General features: G+C 38.3%; 2 protein-coding genes across 2 annotated transcripts; both read right to left on the bottom strand.

Moving 5' to 3' along the window:
- Positions 1 to 1,170: 1,170 nt before the first annotated feature.
- On the bottom strand, positions 1,171 to 3,858 carry LOC130738412 (RING-H2 finger protein ATL8-like). The gene is made up of 3 exons (XM_057590388.1): positions 3,369 to 3,858; positions 3,124 to 3,221; positions 1,171 to 2,027 (listed from the first exon to the last, which is right to left on the bottom strand). Exons 1-3 carry the CDS (start codon positions 3,528 to 3,530, stop codon positions 1,601 to 1,603), a joined length of 687 nt encoding a protein of 228 aa, XP_057446371.1. The 5' UTR covers positions 3,531 to 3,858; the 3' UTR covers positions 1,171 to 1,600.
- A 1,829-nt stretch (positions 3,859 to 5,687) lies between these two features.
- LOC130738411 (uncharacterized) lies at positions 5,688 to 16,016 on the bottom strand. The gene is made up of 5 exons (XM_057590387.1): positions 15,723 to 16,016; positions 14,292 to 14,412; positions 13,758 to 14,188; positions 7,697 to 8,015; positions 5,688 to 6,939 (listed from the first exon to the last, which is right to left on the bottom strand). Exons 1-5 carry the CDS (start codon positions 15,761 to 15,763, stop codon positions 5,863 to 5,865), a joined length of 1,989 nt encoding a protein of 662 aa, XP_057446370.1. The 5' UTR covers positions 15,764 to 16,016; the 3' UTR covers positions 5,688 to 5,862.
- Positions 16,017 to 16,739: the final 723 nt, after the last annotated feature.

Below are 16,739 nucleotides of genomic sequence, written 5' to 3'. Positions count from 1 at the left end.
TTCGGTGTTAATTTTTTTAAAATTAGATTATGATAATCTCATATCACATGATAAAAGAAGTGTTATATTGCAACACTCACTTTTATACAAATCCTCCATAAAAGATAATCAAATGCTCGAGTTTTAAACATTCACAATTTCATATTATAGTGAGACTAACTTTTCTAGTCATTTTTTTATTCAAAAAGCTCGAACCTAACCTAGATTTTATTTAAAGGGAATCAAATTAAACATGACTAAATCAACCACATGGTGGTTTAAATAATTATGGGTTAACTCTACTTTTAATCATTAAAGTTTAAGTTATGATCGGTAATAGTTCTTCAAATTTTTTTAAGCAAACCAATTAAGTTCTCTATTTAAAATTAAGTAAATATAGTCATGTTGTTAACCTCTTTTCTGTCTGCTTTTGTTGACGGTGAAAGTGATTTGCATATGAGCATAGCAAATTGTCGCCTATCTTTGGTGGCACTTACTAGTCAATTAATGCTTAGAACAGAAAACAAACATGTTCATTGCATTATGTGAATCAGCTTCTAAATTTAGCAGCATTTATTAGTATCTAGCTCCTCTCATTTATTACACAATAAAGTGATAAACATATGTTCACACTACAATTCCATTTACACTCACGAGAGAAAATAAGAAATGAAATATATGATTGCTGGTGTGATAAGAAAAGTAAAAAGAAATATAAATGAGAAATGAAAGAGTGGAAATAAAAGAAAAATTCTTGCTAGGAGACTAGTTCACAGTCATTTGACAAGGAATTGGAATAGACTTCTATTATCTGAAATGTATAAATTTATTTAAATCATTTATTATCGAGAGTTATCATAGAGGAACTCGAACTGAATGATATCATCTAACACGCAAATAAACTAAAATGAAGTTGTAAGTTAGCTAATCCCGAAATAAGATCCCACTATTAGAGATGCTCTAATTCTACTATGAGTGAATGATGGAGAAAGAAAAACATCATAGAAATAACAAAAGAAAAAATCATATTAAAAGGACAGACAACCCTTAGAAGAGTGGGAGAAACCCACTTGAAATGAGTAGAGAAAGCCTCTTGCTTATACAATAAATGAAAATGAAGAAAAAGAAGGGAAGTTATCACCACAGGCTTCTAGAGCCTAGAAAACTCGTGTGTCACAAAAAGATGATAAATTCTTTAAACAAAAAGACAAGTTACATTAATAGCAGTGTATGAATTGCATTAATACAATGGTCTACAAGGGGAAGATACAGCTGTAACTCCAGCTGATATTCCACTAGTTCTAGTCTTACAACAATTACAACTAGGAAGGGAAGATTGAGAGGATCTCAAATCTATAACCTAGTGTTCAAGATTGAGAGAAGTACAAAGGACTGAAGGAGAAGATAGTAAAGAGTGGTCCTTGGAGGGGGCAAAATTTCTCTGCTATATACAGTAGAAGAAAATGATAGAAAATGAAAATAACCATCTTTCAGCATGTTAATGTACTTCACTCCAATTTTGGAATAGGAACTTTACTCAATTTTTACTCAATTTGTGATTTGAAAGTAAAAGTATCCAATTGAAACTTCAACTTCCAACTTTCCAAGGAACCAAACAAATCTAGAAATTTGATGGACTCTCAACATGCTTCTTCCCTTCATCTTTGATGAAATCGCCCTGAGTTAAACAGATGATATTGTCCATAGCAACTGCTCCATCACCCTCAGATGGCAAATGACCCTCTTGTATAGGGTTCGCCCCATGGCTGTCAGGGGTTCTTGACAATAATCCATTATCAGCCATTATACAGTCATAATGATGAATGTCAAAGGATTCCATGCCGTAATGAGGTTGCAAAGCAGAGCTGGACAAGGGTTGCATTAATGGCTTTCTCTCAGGAAATTCACGCAATGATATACGACAAACCGGGCACGTGAAATTCAGCTGCAGCCATAAGTCTATGCAGGTGACATGGAAGGAGTGTCCACAGGAGGGGAGGATACGCAGCATGTCTTCACTTTGGTACTCTGATAGGCAGATTGTGCATCTACAAACACAACCAAATTATTATGTCTGTAAGCGTACATCGACAATGAACATTTGAGAAAACTCAAATACCTATGAACTCCCCCCACAATTAGTTCCTAACATAAAAAGCTACATAAAACCTCCTTTTCATATCTTGTATCTTTTAATTAATAGCATGTTTGTATCAGCTTATCTTCTTCTCAGAATCAATTCTGGCCCCCAAAAGCTACTCACAAAAGCTTATCTCACAATTGATTTCGGCTTTAAAATCAACTGTAGAAAGATTTCCAAACATGCTATAACAAAGAAAAATGGGGCTCAACCGTTTCCCAAGCTATATTCCAAATTTCCAATAAGATGAACAAGGTCGGAAGAAAAATCCTCCTTTCATTAATTTAGGAGCAAGACAGACACAAGTATTTATAGCAAGAATAAGATACAGTATGGATGCATATCAATGAGTACTTATTGGAGCTGTATCTACTAGAAAAAGCACTAAATAATCTTCAACAATAAGTTCCCTTTACTCCTCAGCCAAACAGGCTCTAAATTGCACTAGCCCTCCATGGGGTTTGCCTAAGTTATATCTACCTACTCCTCACAATGTTTGAAAGGTTGTAGTGAAGGTGGAATGTTTATTTAGAAAACATTCAATTAGAGCAGAGTTAAGTATAATTTTCTATGTTATAGTGGAAACAAAGGACAAACAACTCATACACACCAAAGCTCAAACTGACATGTGCAGGTGGGCATACACTCAGAACAAAGATTAAACTCTAATATAAGTTTCATTGAAAAAAAAATTCAACAAAACTGATGAAATGGTGATGGCACAACCTAATCAAGACAACAACAACAAAAACTTTATCCCACTAAGTGAGGTCGGCTATATGGATCACACTACGCCATTGAGCTCAATCAAAAACTAAATTATGAAGGACAACCTAATCAAGACACTGAAAATAATTAGTATTGAGTATGTGGTAAGAGATATCAACATATCATATATAACTCCAAAGGTGAATCTCTGCAGAGATACTAATTAGCATATTGAGATAATAACAGGTTGGATTAAACAAAACAAACCAGAAAAGGATTTAAGTCATATAACATACTGAGAATTTTCTGCTGCAGCAAAAAACTTGTCACTGAACTTCATTATTGGAAATTTTGCTATAGCTACAGGTTCAAGACCATTGCAACCCTGCTCCATCTGAAACACAAAAAAATGTCCAATTGATTAATCCAATGGAAATTCAATAACACATTCAATGGGAAAAAAAAACAACAAATACTACAAAAAATTGAACAAAAGAAGCAAACATTTTTTGAACATGCAAATGAGCAAAATGTTGTTCACCATGCTGAGATTGGTGGATCTGGAAGCAATAGGAAAGGGTCTCCTTGAAGCATTCATGTGAATTCGAGCACAGATGAGTCTAGTGCAAACGAAAACAATGAACATGATGCTCACCGCAAACCCAATCACAGTCATCACCAAGTTGATTCCAGAAGAAATCATTGTGCAAAAAGATTCCAACTTTGGTCTCAATTGATCAATCGACGCAACACACCCCTCAATTGAACGCTAGAAAATTGCATGAAAAGCACCCTCCATTGGTTTCAGAAATGGGAGAAAATGAGAATCTGAAGTGGGGTTGACAAGGTGGTAAGAAAGATTCATGCTTTTTGTTTTGGGTGGTGAAGAGTGAAACAGAGAGTGAAGGGGTGAAAGGAAACCCTAGAAGGCATTGTGATGGTGAGAGGGGGAAGAAGTGGGTGAGAGACAAAAATCAGTAGTGTGTTGTATCATATCATGATGATGATGATGATCAATCTTTCTGAGATCTGAATCAAATCTTTGTGAAGAAGTATTTTACTATTTTTTGGAAAAAAAAAATGAGGGTAGTAATTATTAATTAATGGATTAATTAAGATATTAGAAAATAAAGATTTTTTGAGACAATATTAGAAAATAAAGATTGATTGTACCCTTTTGCCTTTTCTGTTTGAAAAAATTGTTTAAAAATTTATAATAATTGTGTACGGGTCTAATTAAGTAATGTGACATCTATCCTACTAAATATGTACATAGGGGTGGAAATAGGCCGAGCTGAGCCAAGCTTTGCATGGCCTAGGCCTGACCTACATTATCTTTTCGTGGCCCAAGCCTGGCCTGTGGCCTATCAATAGGCCAAATTTTGTGGCTTGACCTGGCCTACAAACCTATTTAAAAGCCTATTTAACAGACAATTTTATCAAAAGAATAGGTTGGCGGGAAAATAAGCCTTTTATATATCATTGCACTTTCTTTTTAAATAAAAAAACATGTATCATTGCATTTCAAAAACTAAATCTGTATCATTGAATATGTCTGGAACGTTTCTAATCTAGGTTAAGGTAGGGACTTGGGGTTTTCTTTTATACTAAACTATACATCAGTTTTAAAAAATCAAATAATATATTATTATATTATATTTATTTATATTATTAATAAAAATAATATATAAATAGGCCGGCCTGTTAGGCCAAATAGGCTTTCTTAATAGTTTGGGCCTGCCCTTTTTAGTTAAGCAAGCTTTTAAAAAAGCCTAAGTCTGACCTTTTTAATAAACGAGCCGAGCTGAGCCGAGTCTCTAACGAGCCAAGTCATAGGTCCCTGACGAGCCGCCTGACCTATTTCCACCCCTATTAATGCACATAACAAAATGTTTCATGTGATGCCACCCTTAAGCATAAAACAATAAAAAGTATCCACTCCTCATATTTATTCACATACAAAGGACAAGGACATGTTTGAATTAATCAGGATCAAGACTATCATACATTCATTCCCATCGGTTAAGGAATCTAAATTGTTTGATTAAGTTTAATCAGCTCATATTTTTGTAATTTGAGTTTTGTAATGTCGACTGAATGACTCAAATTTTTTAATTGTGAGGAAGGAACTTTCTGAATGCAAGGAATCCATATTCATAAATGTGCGTAGCAATGATGAGAATATTGAGCACTCTTTCGTGACCAGATTGAATACAACCTCTGAATCCATCCACACAAATTTTTTGCTCCCAACATCTTCAATTCAAGCCTAGCTAGAAGCAAACCAGAGTCTTGATAGCCGAAAAGATACTAATCTTGGCATAGAAAGCTCATATTATCTTCTTGTATCATCACGAAGCAAGGCACCATAGATTTCTCTTGAGGAAGCACCATGAACTACTCCATCAACATATACCTTGTTGTAAAAAAAGAGGGGGGAAGCTCCAAGCAATTCAAACTTCACAGCATCTAAAGTGTTGCTGAGAACTGTATTAGACAATAGTGGCCTTTTTTAATTAAGTTGAATTCTACAATTTGAATTAAGGTGTTTTCTTTTTTGTTGATTCCGTATATAGAATTTTAATATCAAATTGAAAATGTTTCGACTCAGACATATGATTATCTTCCAAGGAGAATATATATGATCACACCCAACAAATGTAAATAGTTTAACACTCAACTCAACCTTACTGTTATGAAGGCATCATGCACATATATCATAATGACTTCACCGACTATTAAACGTGTGAAATCATAACTTCACCAAGTGTTAAACATGTGAAATCAACGTTCTTGACACCACTGAACATCAGATAAGCACGGAATTTTGGTACAACATATTTTTCAAAAAATGCAGATGTGTAACCACAAATTTTGGTATTATATCATAAATAGATATCTTCCAAACACAACTAGAGAGAATACAGAGAATCACCTTCAAGGTACATACATAGTTACATACAACAAAGCCATCACTTTAAGACCATTGGTGCAGCTGCTAGCAACCTAGAGAATTATATAATTATCTACATGTTTCATCTTAAATGATCACCAGGAAATGAGAAACGATATGCAAGAGGATCCCCAACTGTTCTACTTGAAAATGAATAGGGTCTAGAAAGTTCATCACCAAATGGTATTTGTGATTTTGCACTAGGATAGGATGGATTGATGGGAAAGGTGGGATACATGAATTTATTAGAAGAGAGTGGGCCTCCAACTGAGACAGCATCAAAAGGAGGCTTATTAGAATCAAACCTTGACCCATTTTCCAAGTATTGTGTTGCAGGAGATTGTTCAGGTGCAGGTAAGCTCAAGGTTGTGCCAGAGTAGTAGGGATTGGAACCAAATTGAACTTGCCCATCAGATATTCTAGGTAAGCCTCTGTCAAGATAGAAGTTTGAACTGAATCCAGCAGTTGAATGATGAACACTGAATCTATCAGATGCTTCATCAGAAAAATCTGATGGTAGTCTGAAGAGACCAGAACATCCAACAGGAATGTTAAATCTATCCTCAATTTTACTGACAAATGCAGATGGTGTAATGGCTTTACCGCTGTAACCACCCTCCATCGGTGGCGGCGACTTATTCAGCTCCTGCTGTAGGGATATCCTGGCTTGTTTAAGTGATTCAAGTATACCACTGAATTCATGAGATTGGTCACGCAAAACTAATGCATAGCGGTCATTGTTGTTTCTTGAAGCATCATTTTGGTGCAGATCACCATTAACATCAGTTGGAAAGGAATAAGGTGGCCTTGAATCAAGGTAACCATTCCCAGGTGTAACTTGATGATTCATGTTAGAACACTGACAATGACAGCTTGCTGAGCTCTCAATTTGCTTTCCCTTAAGTGGGGAATGTGAACTTTCTTGACCAAGCATATCCGAAGTGCTAGAGGTTGGGCTCTTCTGGTAGTTGTCACCTCCACTGTCATCATATGATTTTGGCATAATACCTCTGGCCTCTGCTTTGAATATTTCTTCAGATAAGCAAACGCCTCCCGCCCCTGCATTTGTGGTGACCACCTTAGCAGAGCCTGCAATCTGAGCCTTGCTTTCATCTTTATCCTCAGTCATATCTGAATGGTTCTCCGGATCAAATGAATCCTGGATAATTTATGACCCAAAGTTAAGTTTGAGACTTCAAGAGTATTTAAATGGGACAGTAAAGCAGTAGAGAACCTACTTTGAATCAAACAGTCATTTAACGTACAAGGTAAATAGAAAATGAAACTGAACAAAATTAACTGAAAAGTGAGATTATTATTTGTTCATCTAAGTGGAAGCATGGATCAAAAAGCTGATATAAATATGCAACACTCTCACTCCATACATTTTGGCTCAAAATGAACTTCATACAAGTCTTATGTTCAATTCATTATCTTCAGTTTTGGAAAAAAAAATAAGGTGCAAATTTATGCATGCAAGCAGACTATACTTGGATTGAAAAACCACCCAATTAGCTTCTCTATCAAGTTCCTTAACATACTCTAAATGACAGCAACAACTATCTTTGGACAACCCACCTCCAGTTACAGAAAAGATTGAATAGGCCAATAACCAATCTTACAACTTAAATTTTATCATAGATCTCCCCATTGTCACCTACCACTTCCTAAATAGTACCCTCAAAGGAGTATGAAGGAAGATATAAAAAATAAGCCCTCACCCAAACTACCCCTAAGAGAACTCTTGCCTGCTGTGTCTAATGAAACTTATTAAAGAAGACATTTTCTTGAATTAAATTAAATTATGGGCAGCCTAAAATAACATTTCGACTTTCCAACCAATGTCATAGACGCAAAACCAAAATCAAGTTTTAAGAAAAAGCACTTAGTATATGATAAGTCCAGGGGAAGCATACTGGTGTTGTGCTGTTATTCTCTCTAAATTTCTCTTCCCATTCTCTTTGAGCCTTCTCCATTGCTTCATATTGGTCAATAAGTTGACTTTGGTCGTCAAGTGCCTTTTCCATGTCCCTTTCTCTTCCATAACCATCTACATGATGATTTTTATTAACTGAGTTCGCTTCCAATTCATCCTCTTCCTCAATTTTAGATTCTATAATCACAATGTTAGACCCACCATCTGAGCAGTTTGGAAATCCTTCAGAAGAGGATGCGAATTCATTTTCAGAGAAGTTAGCCTGGACAGACTTATCTCTGGACTCCTCTACGACTGACCTGAGAACAAAAAACATATCTATGAAGTTCATAAGAAATCAGGAAGATAAGCGTTCAAGAGAAAGATGAATGTAAATTACAGTTATCATGTATATCTCGGAGTTGGGACACATACAAGCAGATTGTAATAAGTAATATCCAAAGTCCAACACAGTCCATTCAAAGCAGAAAAAAATTTAACTCCTATTAGTATTTGTCCAGCTCCTAACTTTTCATCAAACAATGATTTTTGAATGACAACAAGGTGTAAAATGAAATAAACCATCAAGAAAGTGTAAAATGAAAGCGAGCCATCCAGAAATCTATCAAAAGACATGTCAAGAGTTAAAGAGGGAGATTCTGATGTAGCTGCTTAGCTGTTATGCTGATGTCAGCAATACAATTCTGTTAGACAGCTAGCAATTAGTATAAATAGGGATTGGGTCATTCAGTTGAGGCAGTTATCGAGTTGGTTAGGATTTGGGAGATTCTGGATCTCGAATTCCAGAGGCTAGGGTTTGTGTTGCATTCCAGTTTCCATCGTTGTAATCTCGAGTTCAACCTCAATTCTTGAGTGTTGATACTCTGTTTTCTCAATAATACCAGTAGTTGATTCTTGAGTTCATCATTGTTGGTATCAGAGCTCCATCCAGGAGCTGTGGTACCATTCTATGGTTGCTAGTAGAATGGAGTCTCGTGTTGATGCAATCGAGAGACTCATCGAGTTGATGAGTCGCGACAGAGAAGAGGATCGTCGAATTCGAGAGGAAGAGCGCCGGGAGCGCGCGATTGAGCGCGAGAGAACTGAGGAGCGGTTTCGCGCATTGGAGAAGATTGTGGAGAATCTTGCTGCGAAGAGTGACGGTGAGAAAGGGAGCGAAGAACGCACAGGGAAATTTCATCGCAGAACAGGGGAGGAGAAAACGATCGAAGGAACAGAGAGTGAAGGTGATGTTCAAGGAGATACAGTGAATGAGTTGCGTTCTGAGGTTCCTCACACTGAGCGATGGAGGAAATTGGAGATTCCAGTTTTCCAAGGAGATGAAGATGCCTATAGTTGGATTCAGAAATTGGAAAGGTACTTCAAGCTTAAGGGAGCTACTGAAGAAGAAAAGGTCCAAGCAATTATGGTTGCATTGGATGGAAAAGCACTTAGCTGGTATCAATGGTGGGAAACCAGCAACACTGCCACAACTTGGGACAAGTTCAAGGAAGCACTGCTAGCCAGGTTCCAACTTGCAGCAGCTTCAAATCCTTTTGCAGCAATCTTGGCACTCAAGCAAGAAGGGAGTGTAGAGGAGTTTGTGGAGCAGTTTGAAAGGTTTGCAGGAATGCTGAGAGGAGTGGGTGAAGAAAACTTCATGGACATATTTGTCAATGGCTTAAAGGAGGAGATTTCAGCAGAAATCAAGCTCTATGAACCTGACACACTAGCTGCTATGGTAAGGAAGGCTTTGATGGTGGAAAAGAAGAATATGGCAGTGAGCAAAGCTGGAACCAATGGTTCTGCCAGGTATAATAACTCCTACAAGTCCAATTTTAAACCTTCAACTTATCATAAAACTGTTACAGTTGAATCTGGTGTGAAGAGTGGAGGAAATTCAGTAACACAGGGATCAAATTCCTCTAGTGGAAGTGTTAATGACAAGTCTGTTAATAAAACACCTAGAGGCAACCCATTTAGGAGGCTAACAAGTGAGGAGATGAGGGAAAAGATTAGGAAAGGAGAATGTTTCAGGTGTGAGGAGAAGTTTGGTCAGAATCATGTGTGCAAAAACAAGCAATTTAGAGTCATGTTGCTGGCTGAGGAGGAAGAGGGAGCTGATATGGAGGAATATGAGTTGTTGCTCGAAAATTCAGAAGAGGTGTTGGAGTACAAGCGTCTCTCATTGCTCAGTATACAGGGAATTTCCACAAGAAAGTCCCTCAAGGTGTGGGGAGGGTTGTTGGGAACCAGAATTATAGTTCTTGTAGATTGTGGGGCAACTCATAACTTCATTTCAGGAGCTATGGCTAGGAAATTGGGACTTGTTGTCACAACTACTTCCACATACACTGTAGAGGTTGGGGATGGGCATAAGGTGAAGGGAAAAGGAGTTTGCAAACAGGTAAGAATTCAGATACAAGGCATAGAAGTGGTTCAGGACTTCTATCTTTTTGATTTGAAAGGAGTAGATGTGGTTTTGGGGCTGGAATGGCTCGCTGGGTTGGGAGATATTAAGGCCAACTTTGAGAAGCTCACCCTGCAATTCAAGTTAGGAAACCAGAAAGTGAAGTTAAGAGGGGAACCTGAGCTTTTGAAGAAAAAGGTATCCATGGACTCTTTTGTCAAAACAATACAGCAGCAAGGGGAGGGATATATGTTACATTACCAGCTGCTAGAGAAAGAAGAAGCAGTTGCTGAGGAGACACCAGCTGAATTAAAGACAGTTTTGCGGCAATTCCCTACTTTGTTTGCCTCTCCTACAGAGTTACCTCCTAATAGAAGGCATGATCATGCCATACACCTGAAAGAGGGGGCTCAAATTCCTAATATCAGGCCTTATAGATATCCCCATTATCAAAAGAATGAGATAGAAAAGCTTGTAGCTGAGATGTTGAATGCAGGCATAATAAGGCCTAGCATTAGTCCTTATTCCAGCCCGGTGATCTTGGTTCGGAAGAAAGATGGAAGCTGGAGATTTTGTGTGGATTACAGGGCATTAAATAAGGTGACAGTGCCCAATAAATTTCCTATTCCTGTGATAGATGAGCTGTTGGATGAGATTGGCCCAGCTAGGGTGTTTTCCAAGATAGACCTGAAATCTGGTTACCACCAAATCATGATGAAGGCTGAGGATGTAGAGAAGACAGCATTTAGGACTCATGAAGGGCATTATGAATTCATAGTAATGCCTTTTGGACTTACTAATGCTCCTTCCACTTTCCAAGCACTAATGAATGAGGTTCTGAGGCCAGTCTTAAGGAAGTATGCTTTGGTCTTCTTTGATGACATATTGGTTTACAGCCTCACTATGGAAGAACATGTTTTTCACCTCACTCAAGTACAATTGATGGAGCAGCAAGATCTAAAGATCAATGGAAAGAAAAGTGTGTTTGGCAGGCAACAAATTGAGTATTTGGGCCATATACTCTCTGCTGGAACAGTAGCTGCTGACCCAAAGAAACTTGAGGCAATGTGGATGTGGCCAGTGCCTAAGGATTTGAAGAGTTTAAGAGGCTTCCTAGGACTCACTGGATATTACAGGAGATTTGTAAGGGATTATGGCAAAATTGCCAGGCCATTGACTCAGTTACTCAAGAAAGACAGCTTCTTATGGGGAGCAGAACCACAAAAGGCTTTTGAAGCCTTGAAGCAAGCTCTCACTGAATTACCTTCCCTTGCTGTTCCAGATTTTTCCAAGGTATTTGTCCTGGAAACTGATGCATCTGGAACTGGTTTAGGGGCAGTTTTATCTCAAGAAGGCAAACCTTTGGCTTTTTGGAGTGCAACCTTATCTGATAGGAGTCAGGCCAAGTCAGTTTATGTGAGAGAATTGATGGCTGTGGTGAGAGCTGTTCAGAGATGGAGGCATTATCTCATGGGTAGGCATTTTATAATCAGAACTGATCAAAAGAGTCTTAAGTTCCTTACTGAACAACAAGTGCTGGGGGAGGAAGTTTAAATGGATTTCCAAACTGGCTGGTTATGATTTTGAGATTCAATACAAGCCTGGGAAGGACAATTCAGCAGCAGATGCAATGTCCAGGAGAAGTTCTTATTGCGCACTATCAGTCATTAAGGTTAATGATCTAGAGGAATGGCAAGCTGAACTCATGCAAGATGATAAATTACAGGCTATTATGCAGGATTTGATTGTGGATCCTGATTCTCATAGGGGATACACCTTGAGAGACCACAGATTGTATTACAAAGGCAAGTTGGTTTTGCCTAAACTCTCTAACAAGATTCCTATCTTGTGCAAGGAATTCCATGCTTCTTTGGTTGGAGGACATTCTGGTTTTTTCAGAACTTATAGGAGGTTGGCTGCAGTGGTTTATTGGGAGGGAATGAAAGGGGACATCAAGGATTTTGTGGCTCAATGTGAAGTTTGTCAGCAGAACAAGGTTGATAACTTGTCTCCTGCAGGATTACTTCAACCCTTGCCTATTCCCACTCAAGTGTGGACTGATGTGTCCATGGACTTCATTGGTGGGCTTCCTAAGTCTAAAGGGAAGGACACTATCTTAGTGGTGGTGGATAGGTTGACAAAGTATGCACATTTTGTTCCTCTCAGTCACCCCTACACAGCTCCTGATGTAGCTGCTGCCTTCTTACAAGAAGTGGTGAGACTTCATGGTTTTCCTACTACTATTGTTTCTGATAGGGATTCAGTTTTCCTGAGTAGCTTCTGGAAAGAATTGTTTAGACTTTCAGGGACTAAACTGAAGTATAGCTCTGCCTATCATCCTCAAACTGATGGCCAGACAGAAGATGTGAATAGATGCCTTGAAGTTTATCTTAGATGCTTGACTGGCTCTAGACCAAAACAGTGGGTTACTTGCTTACCTTGGGCTGAGTTTTGGTTTAATAGCAACTACAATAGATCTACAAAAATGTCTCCTTTTCAGGCTCTTTATGGGAGGGACCCCCCTTTGCTACTCCATGGCACTACAATTCCTTCTAAGTTGGAGGCTGTGAATGTGTTACAAGCTGACAGGGATGAACTATTAGGGGATTTGAGAGCTAATCTTTTGAAGTCCCAAGACATGATGAGGAAATATGCTAACAAATCAAGGAGGGATGTTGAATATCAAGTGGGGGACTTGGTTTATCTCAAGCTTCAGCCCTATAGAAGAAGATCCCTAGCTAAGAAGCTTAATGAGAAGCTCAGTCCTAGGTTTTATGGCCCCTTTCCTGTGGCTGCTAGGATTGGTACTGTTGCTTATAGATTGGATTTGCCTCCTACCAGTCGCATACATCCAGTTTCCATGTCTCCTTACTCAAGAAAGCAATTGGTACTGGTTTCCAAGTTCAGGACTTGCCTCCTGTTTTGACCGAGGACCATGAGCTGCTGGTTGAACCGGAGGAAGTGCTTGCTGTCAGAGAATTAACCCAGGGAGTTGTGGAAGTGCTTATTCAGTGGCAGTCCCTTCCTGCTTGTGAGAATAGCTGGGAATCAGCTGAGAAGATTCATGAAGCTTTTCCCACCTTTCCCCTTGAGGACAAGGTGGTACTTCTGGGGGGGGGGTATTGATGATAGTTTTATCCCTAAAATACCTAAGTCTAGGTTTACAAAGGTATATACTAGGAAACATAAGGGAAGTAAGCCTTAGAAGGTTACTTCTAATATAGCTGCTTAGCTGTTATGCTGATGTCAGCAATACAATTCTGTTAGACAGCTAGCAATTAGTATAAATAGGGATTGGGTCATTCAGTTGAGGCAGTTATCGAGTTGGTTAGGATTTGGGAGATTCTGGATCTCGAATTCCAGAAGCTAGGGTTTGTGTTGCATTCCAGTTTCCATCGTTGTAATCTCGAGTTCAACCTCAATTCTTGAGTGTTGATACTCTGTTTTCTCAATAATACCAGTAGTTGATTCTTGAGTTCATCATTGACTTCCAGTTACACATGATATTTCCGGCACTAGACCAAGCAGTTGGAACCAAGTTCAACACCAGATAAGAGCATAGAAGAACAAAAAGAAAACAGAAAAGAAGAACATGGTAATGAGTAGAACCTGATAACTTAAATGGGAAAAATTATGAGAGTCATAGACATACCTGGTTTGCCTATGCCTTATCTTGCGGCATGACTTTCCTTGGCGATGCTTTGGAGAAGAACTGATAGATGAAAAACTGTTTTGCCATCTCGAACTAGAAATCTTGTATTTTTCCAGAGAACGAGAAGAATCGTGACGTCCTTTCCAAGACAAACTTCTACTGAACACTGGTGAAGAATCCGCATGAGAGCCAAACAGTTCTTCTGACCCATACCGTCTCCCTTTTGAGCTCACAGGCCTCTCGCCCTCTTTCGCATAATCATTATTAACACCAGATTCACAAGGAACTTCAAGATCTAAGTCTGAATCAAATTCTTCAGATGCATCACTTATCCCTTGATTCTCCAAAATAGCAAGAACATCTGCAGTGGCCTTCTCAGCCATCTTCCTCTGAAGAGACACCACCCTAAGCTGTTCCTCCAATTCTATGACCTGATTGACATATTTGAGGGGGGGGGATTAAGAGATATCAAGAGGATATCAGGAAAAATAAAAATAAAAAGTTTGACCCGTGAATTAGTAATCCAAAACTTACCTTTTTGGCCAGTTCATCAGCTCTTTGTCTAGAACTTTTTGAGATGGACCTTTCAGAAAGCAACCTTGCCCGCAGGAATTCAATAGTCATTGCAGTGGAATCCTCCATGGGGGGAGTAATCCTAAGTGGCACACACATCTGGTTAGTATATCTCAAAAGAAGATCTATTATAGGAAGTAAAATGAATGAAATATTATACTAATGCTAACTTAATGGAAATGGAGGAACTCATACAGATAAAACTAATGTCCCTGCCCCTCTCTCCGAAAAAGTGTTCTTTATTTTTAGCATCTCTTTGTTAAGAAAACACAAAAGTATCATAAAATGCAATCTGATTTGATATCTTATTTTTACATAGACCGGTTCACAGCTCTCTATGTATAGATATAACTACCATGAAAACCCTAGTTTTTCTTTGAGTTCAGTTAACAAAACAACTATAAAGTATAAACCTCTATCATTTTTCACTATGACACCATTTGATCCATGAAGTTGACCAGGCCTCATCTGGTGCGAAAATACTTGGCTTTGTGTTGTTGTATCATAGGATCACCTTTTTAAGCATAAACAGACAACTCCTTGTTCAAATTTTATAGCTTCTGGTTCTGGGTAGTATTTAGATCAGATTTATATAATTCAGCTTCCAAGTGTCTTATTTGTAAGGACAAATAATTCCTATGGGTTTGGTCAGTTTTAGGAGTCAAGGATTACACTATGGGAGGTGTTCTTCTATAACTTTCTTTCTAGTAAGTTGTGTTTAGAGAGTTTTAGTTTAATAAATGTGATTGGGAATCCTACGACATGTGGGCTGGAACCATTGGTTTTGGTTTTGTTTAACTGTTATTCTCCCAATCCTTCTCTACTCCACAGTAAAACCTTATCTAGGCTCTTTATTCTTGCATCAGCTTGAGTCATAACATCCTAGAATATGGAACCACACCACATGTATCCAGGAAATTGGGATCAAAATCTGAATTACAAAGTTAGATCAAGTCCCTTAGTCCTAGAGTTCCAGCACTAACTTGAGTAATTTTCCAGGGAAAGTGGCATATTCACTCAACTATCAGTAACATAATTAGATCCCAGTTCATAGAATTAGAGTATTGTTTTATCATTTTCAAGCACACAAAACCTGTCTCTATCTTGGAAAATCTCATACTTAGATTCACAAATCTCTAAACAGATCTTTCAACTCTAAGTTCCATGTTCATCTTAATCAAAAAAAACATGTCTGGAAAAGGGAAAAAGAACATAATAATGTTCAAACTCCACCACTAGAAGCAAAACAGTTACAAAACTACAAACAATACTAAATATCATTCAAGACCAAAAAAAAAAAACAGAAACTGAAAAAGTTTCAACAAAACCAATAAAATAAACATGGGAAACACCGAAAAATCAGAAATTTATTACAGGGCAGATTGAAACCACCTCTGATCTTGCGGATCGTGAACGGGGTTGTGCATGATCATGAAAAAACACGAAAATCCAGCTTCTTAGAACTCAGCTGAGAAAGTAAATGGAAGAGGAGAAACCCAGTTGTGAAAAATGAAAAGAGTTGATTTTGTGAGGTGATTGAGTGGAAGAGGAGAAGGAGAAGGTTGTTGGGTCCGCTGGGAACGAAGGAAGGAAGTTCCTTTCGGACACCATTTGCTGTTCCCAACCGACCCCACACCCTCTGCCACTGTCTCTGTTTCTGACCTTTCTTTCTGTGTTTTTTTATTGTTAAAAACATGTAACTAGTTTCAGGCTTTATTATTTAAAAAGTGACTTCAATTTTGTATTGAGAAAAGAAAGTGGGTATCTTTTTATAAATTACTCTCGCAATTTGATCGGGTGTGGTGAAGATCAAATTATTGAACATTTGACCTAAGAGTATCATTGCGACCATACTCAATGGGTGTATGCAACTCTCTATATTTGAATAATTAAAGTGAAATAAGTAATAAACTAAAGGTTAATCATTATTTTAGTCTTTGTTTTTATACGAGCGCTCGCGTTTAGTCCATTGTCTAAAGAAGACGATGGTTTCGAAGGCTAGGTCCAGGGTCTCGATGGAGGTTCACAAGATGTCATCGTCGGAATTAGCCGCTACTTTACTGAGAAGCTCCGCTACAAAAAAATCCATCTCGCACTCGATGGGGAGAGAGGGTGGGGGGGGGGGGGGGAGATCTGGTTGTGGGGATGGCGAAGGTTCAAACCTGATTGTGGGGATGGAAGGTGGAGGTTGGGTCAATGATAAGTTCATATCTGTTTCCTCTTTGCTTCTTTTTCTTATTTACCTTTCTAGATGTACTTCTACACTTCTTCCTTCTGCACAAACACTAGGTTTGGGTTCGGGTTGATGTGGCTGGTTTGGATTTGGGGTTGAGATTGATGTTGTTGGGGTTGGGGTTGATATTTGTAACACCCCAATTTAAAGGGGTCTTATCATAGTGACTAATGCGA

Source organism: Lotus japonicus, chromosome 2 (assembly GCF_012489685.1).
Source record: "Lotus japonicus ecotype B-129 chromosome 2, LjGifu_v1.2".
NCBI lineage: Eukaryota > Viridiplantae > Streptophyta > Magnoliopsida > Fabales > Fabaceae > Lotus > Lotus japonicus.
The sequence above is the reverse complement of the archived record's forward strand: the minus strand, read 5'-3'. Positions and strand labels throughout refer to the sequence as shown.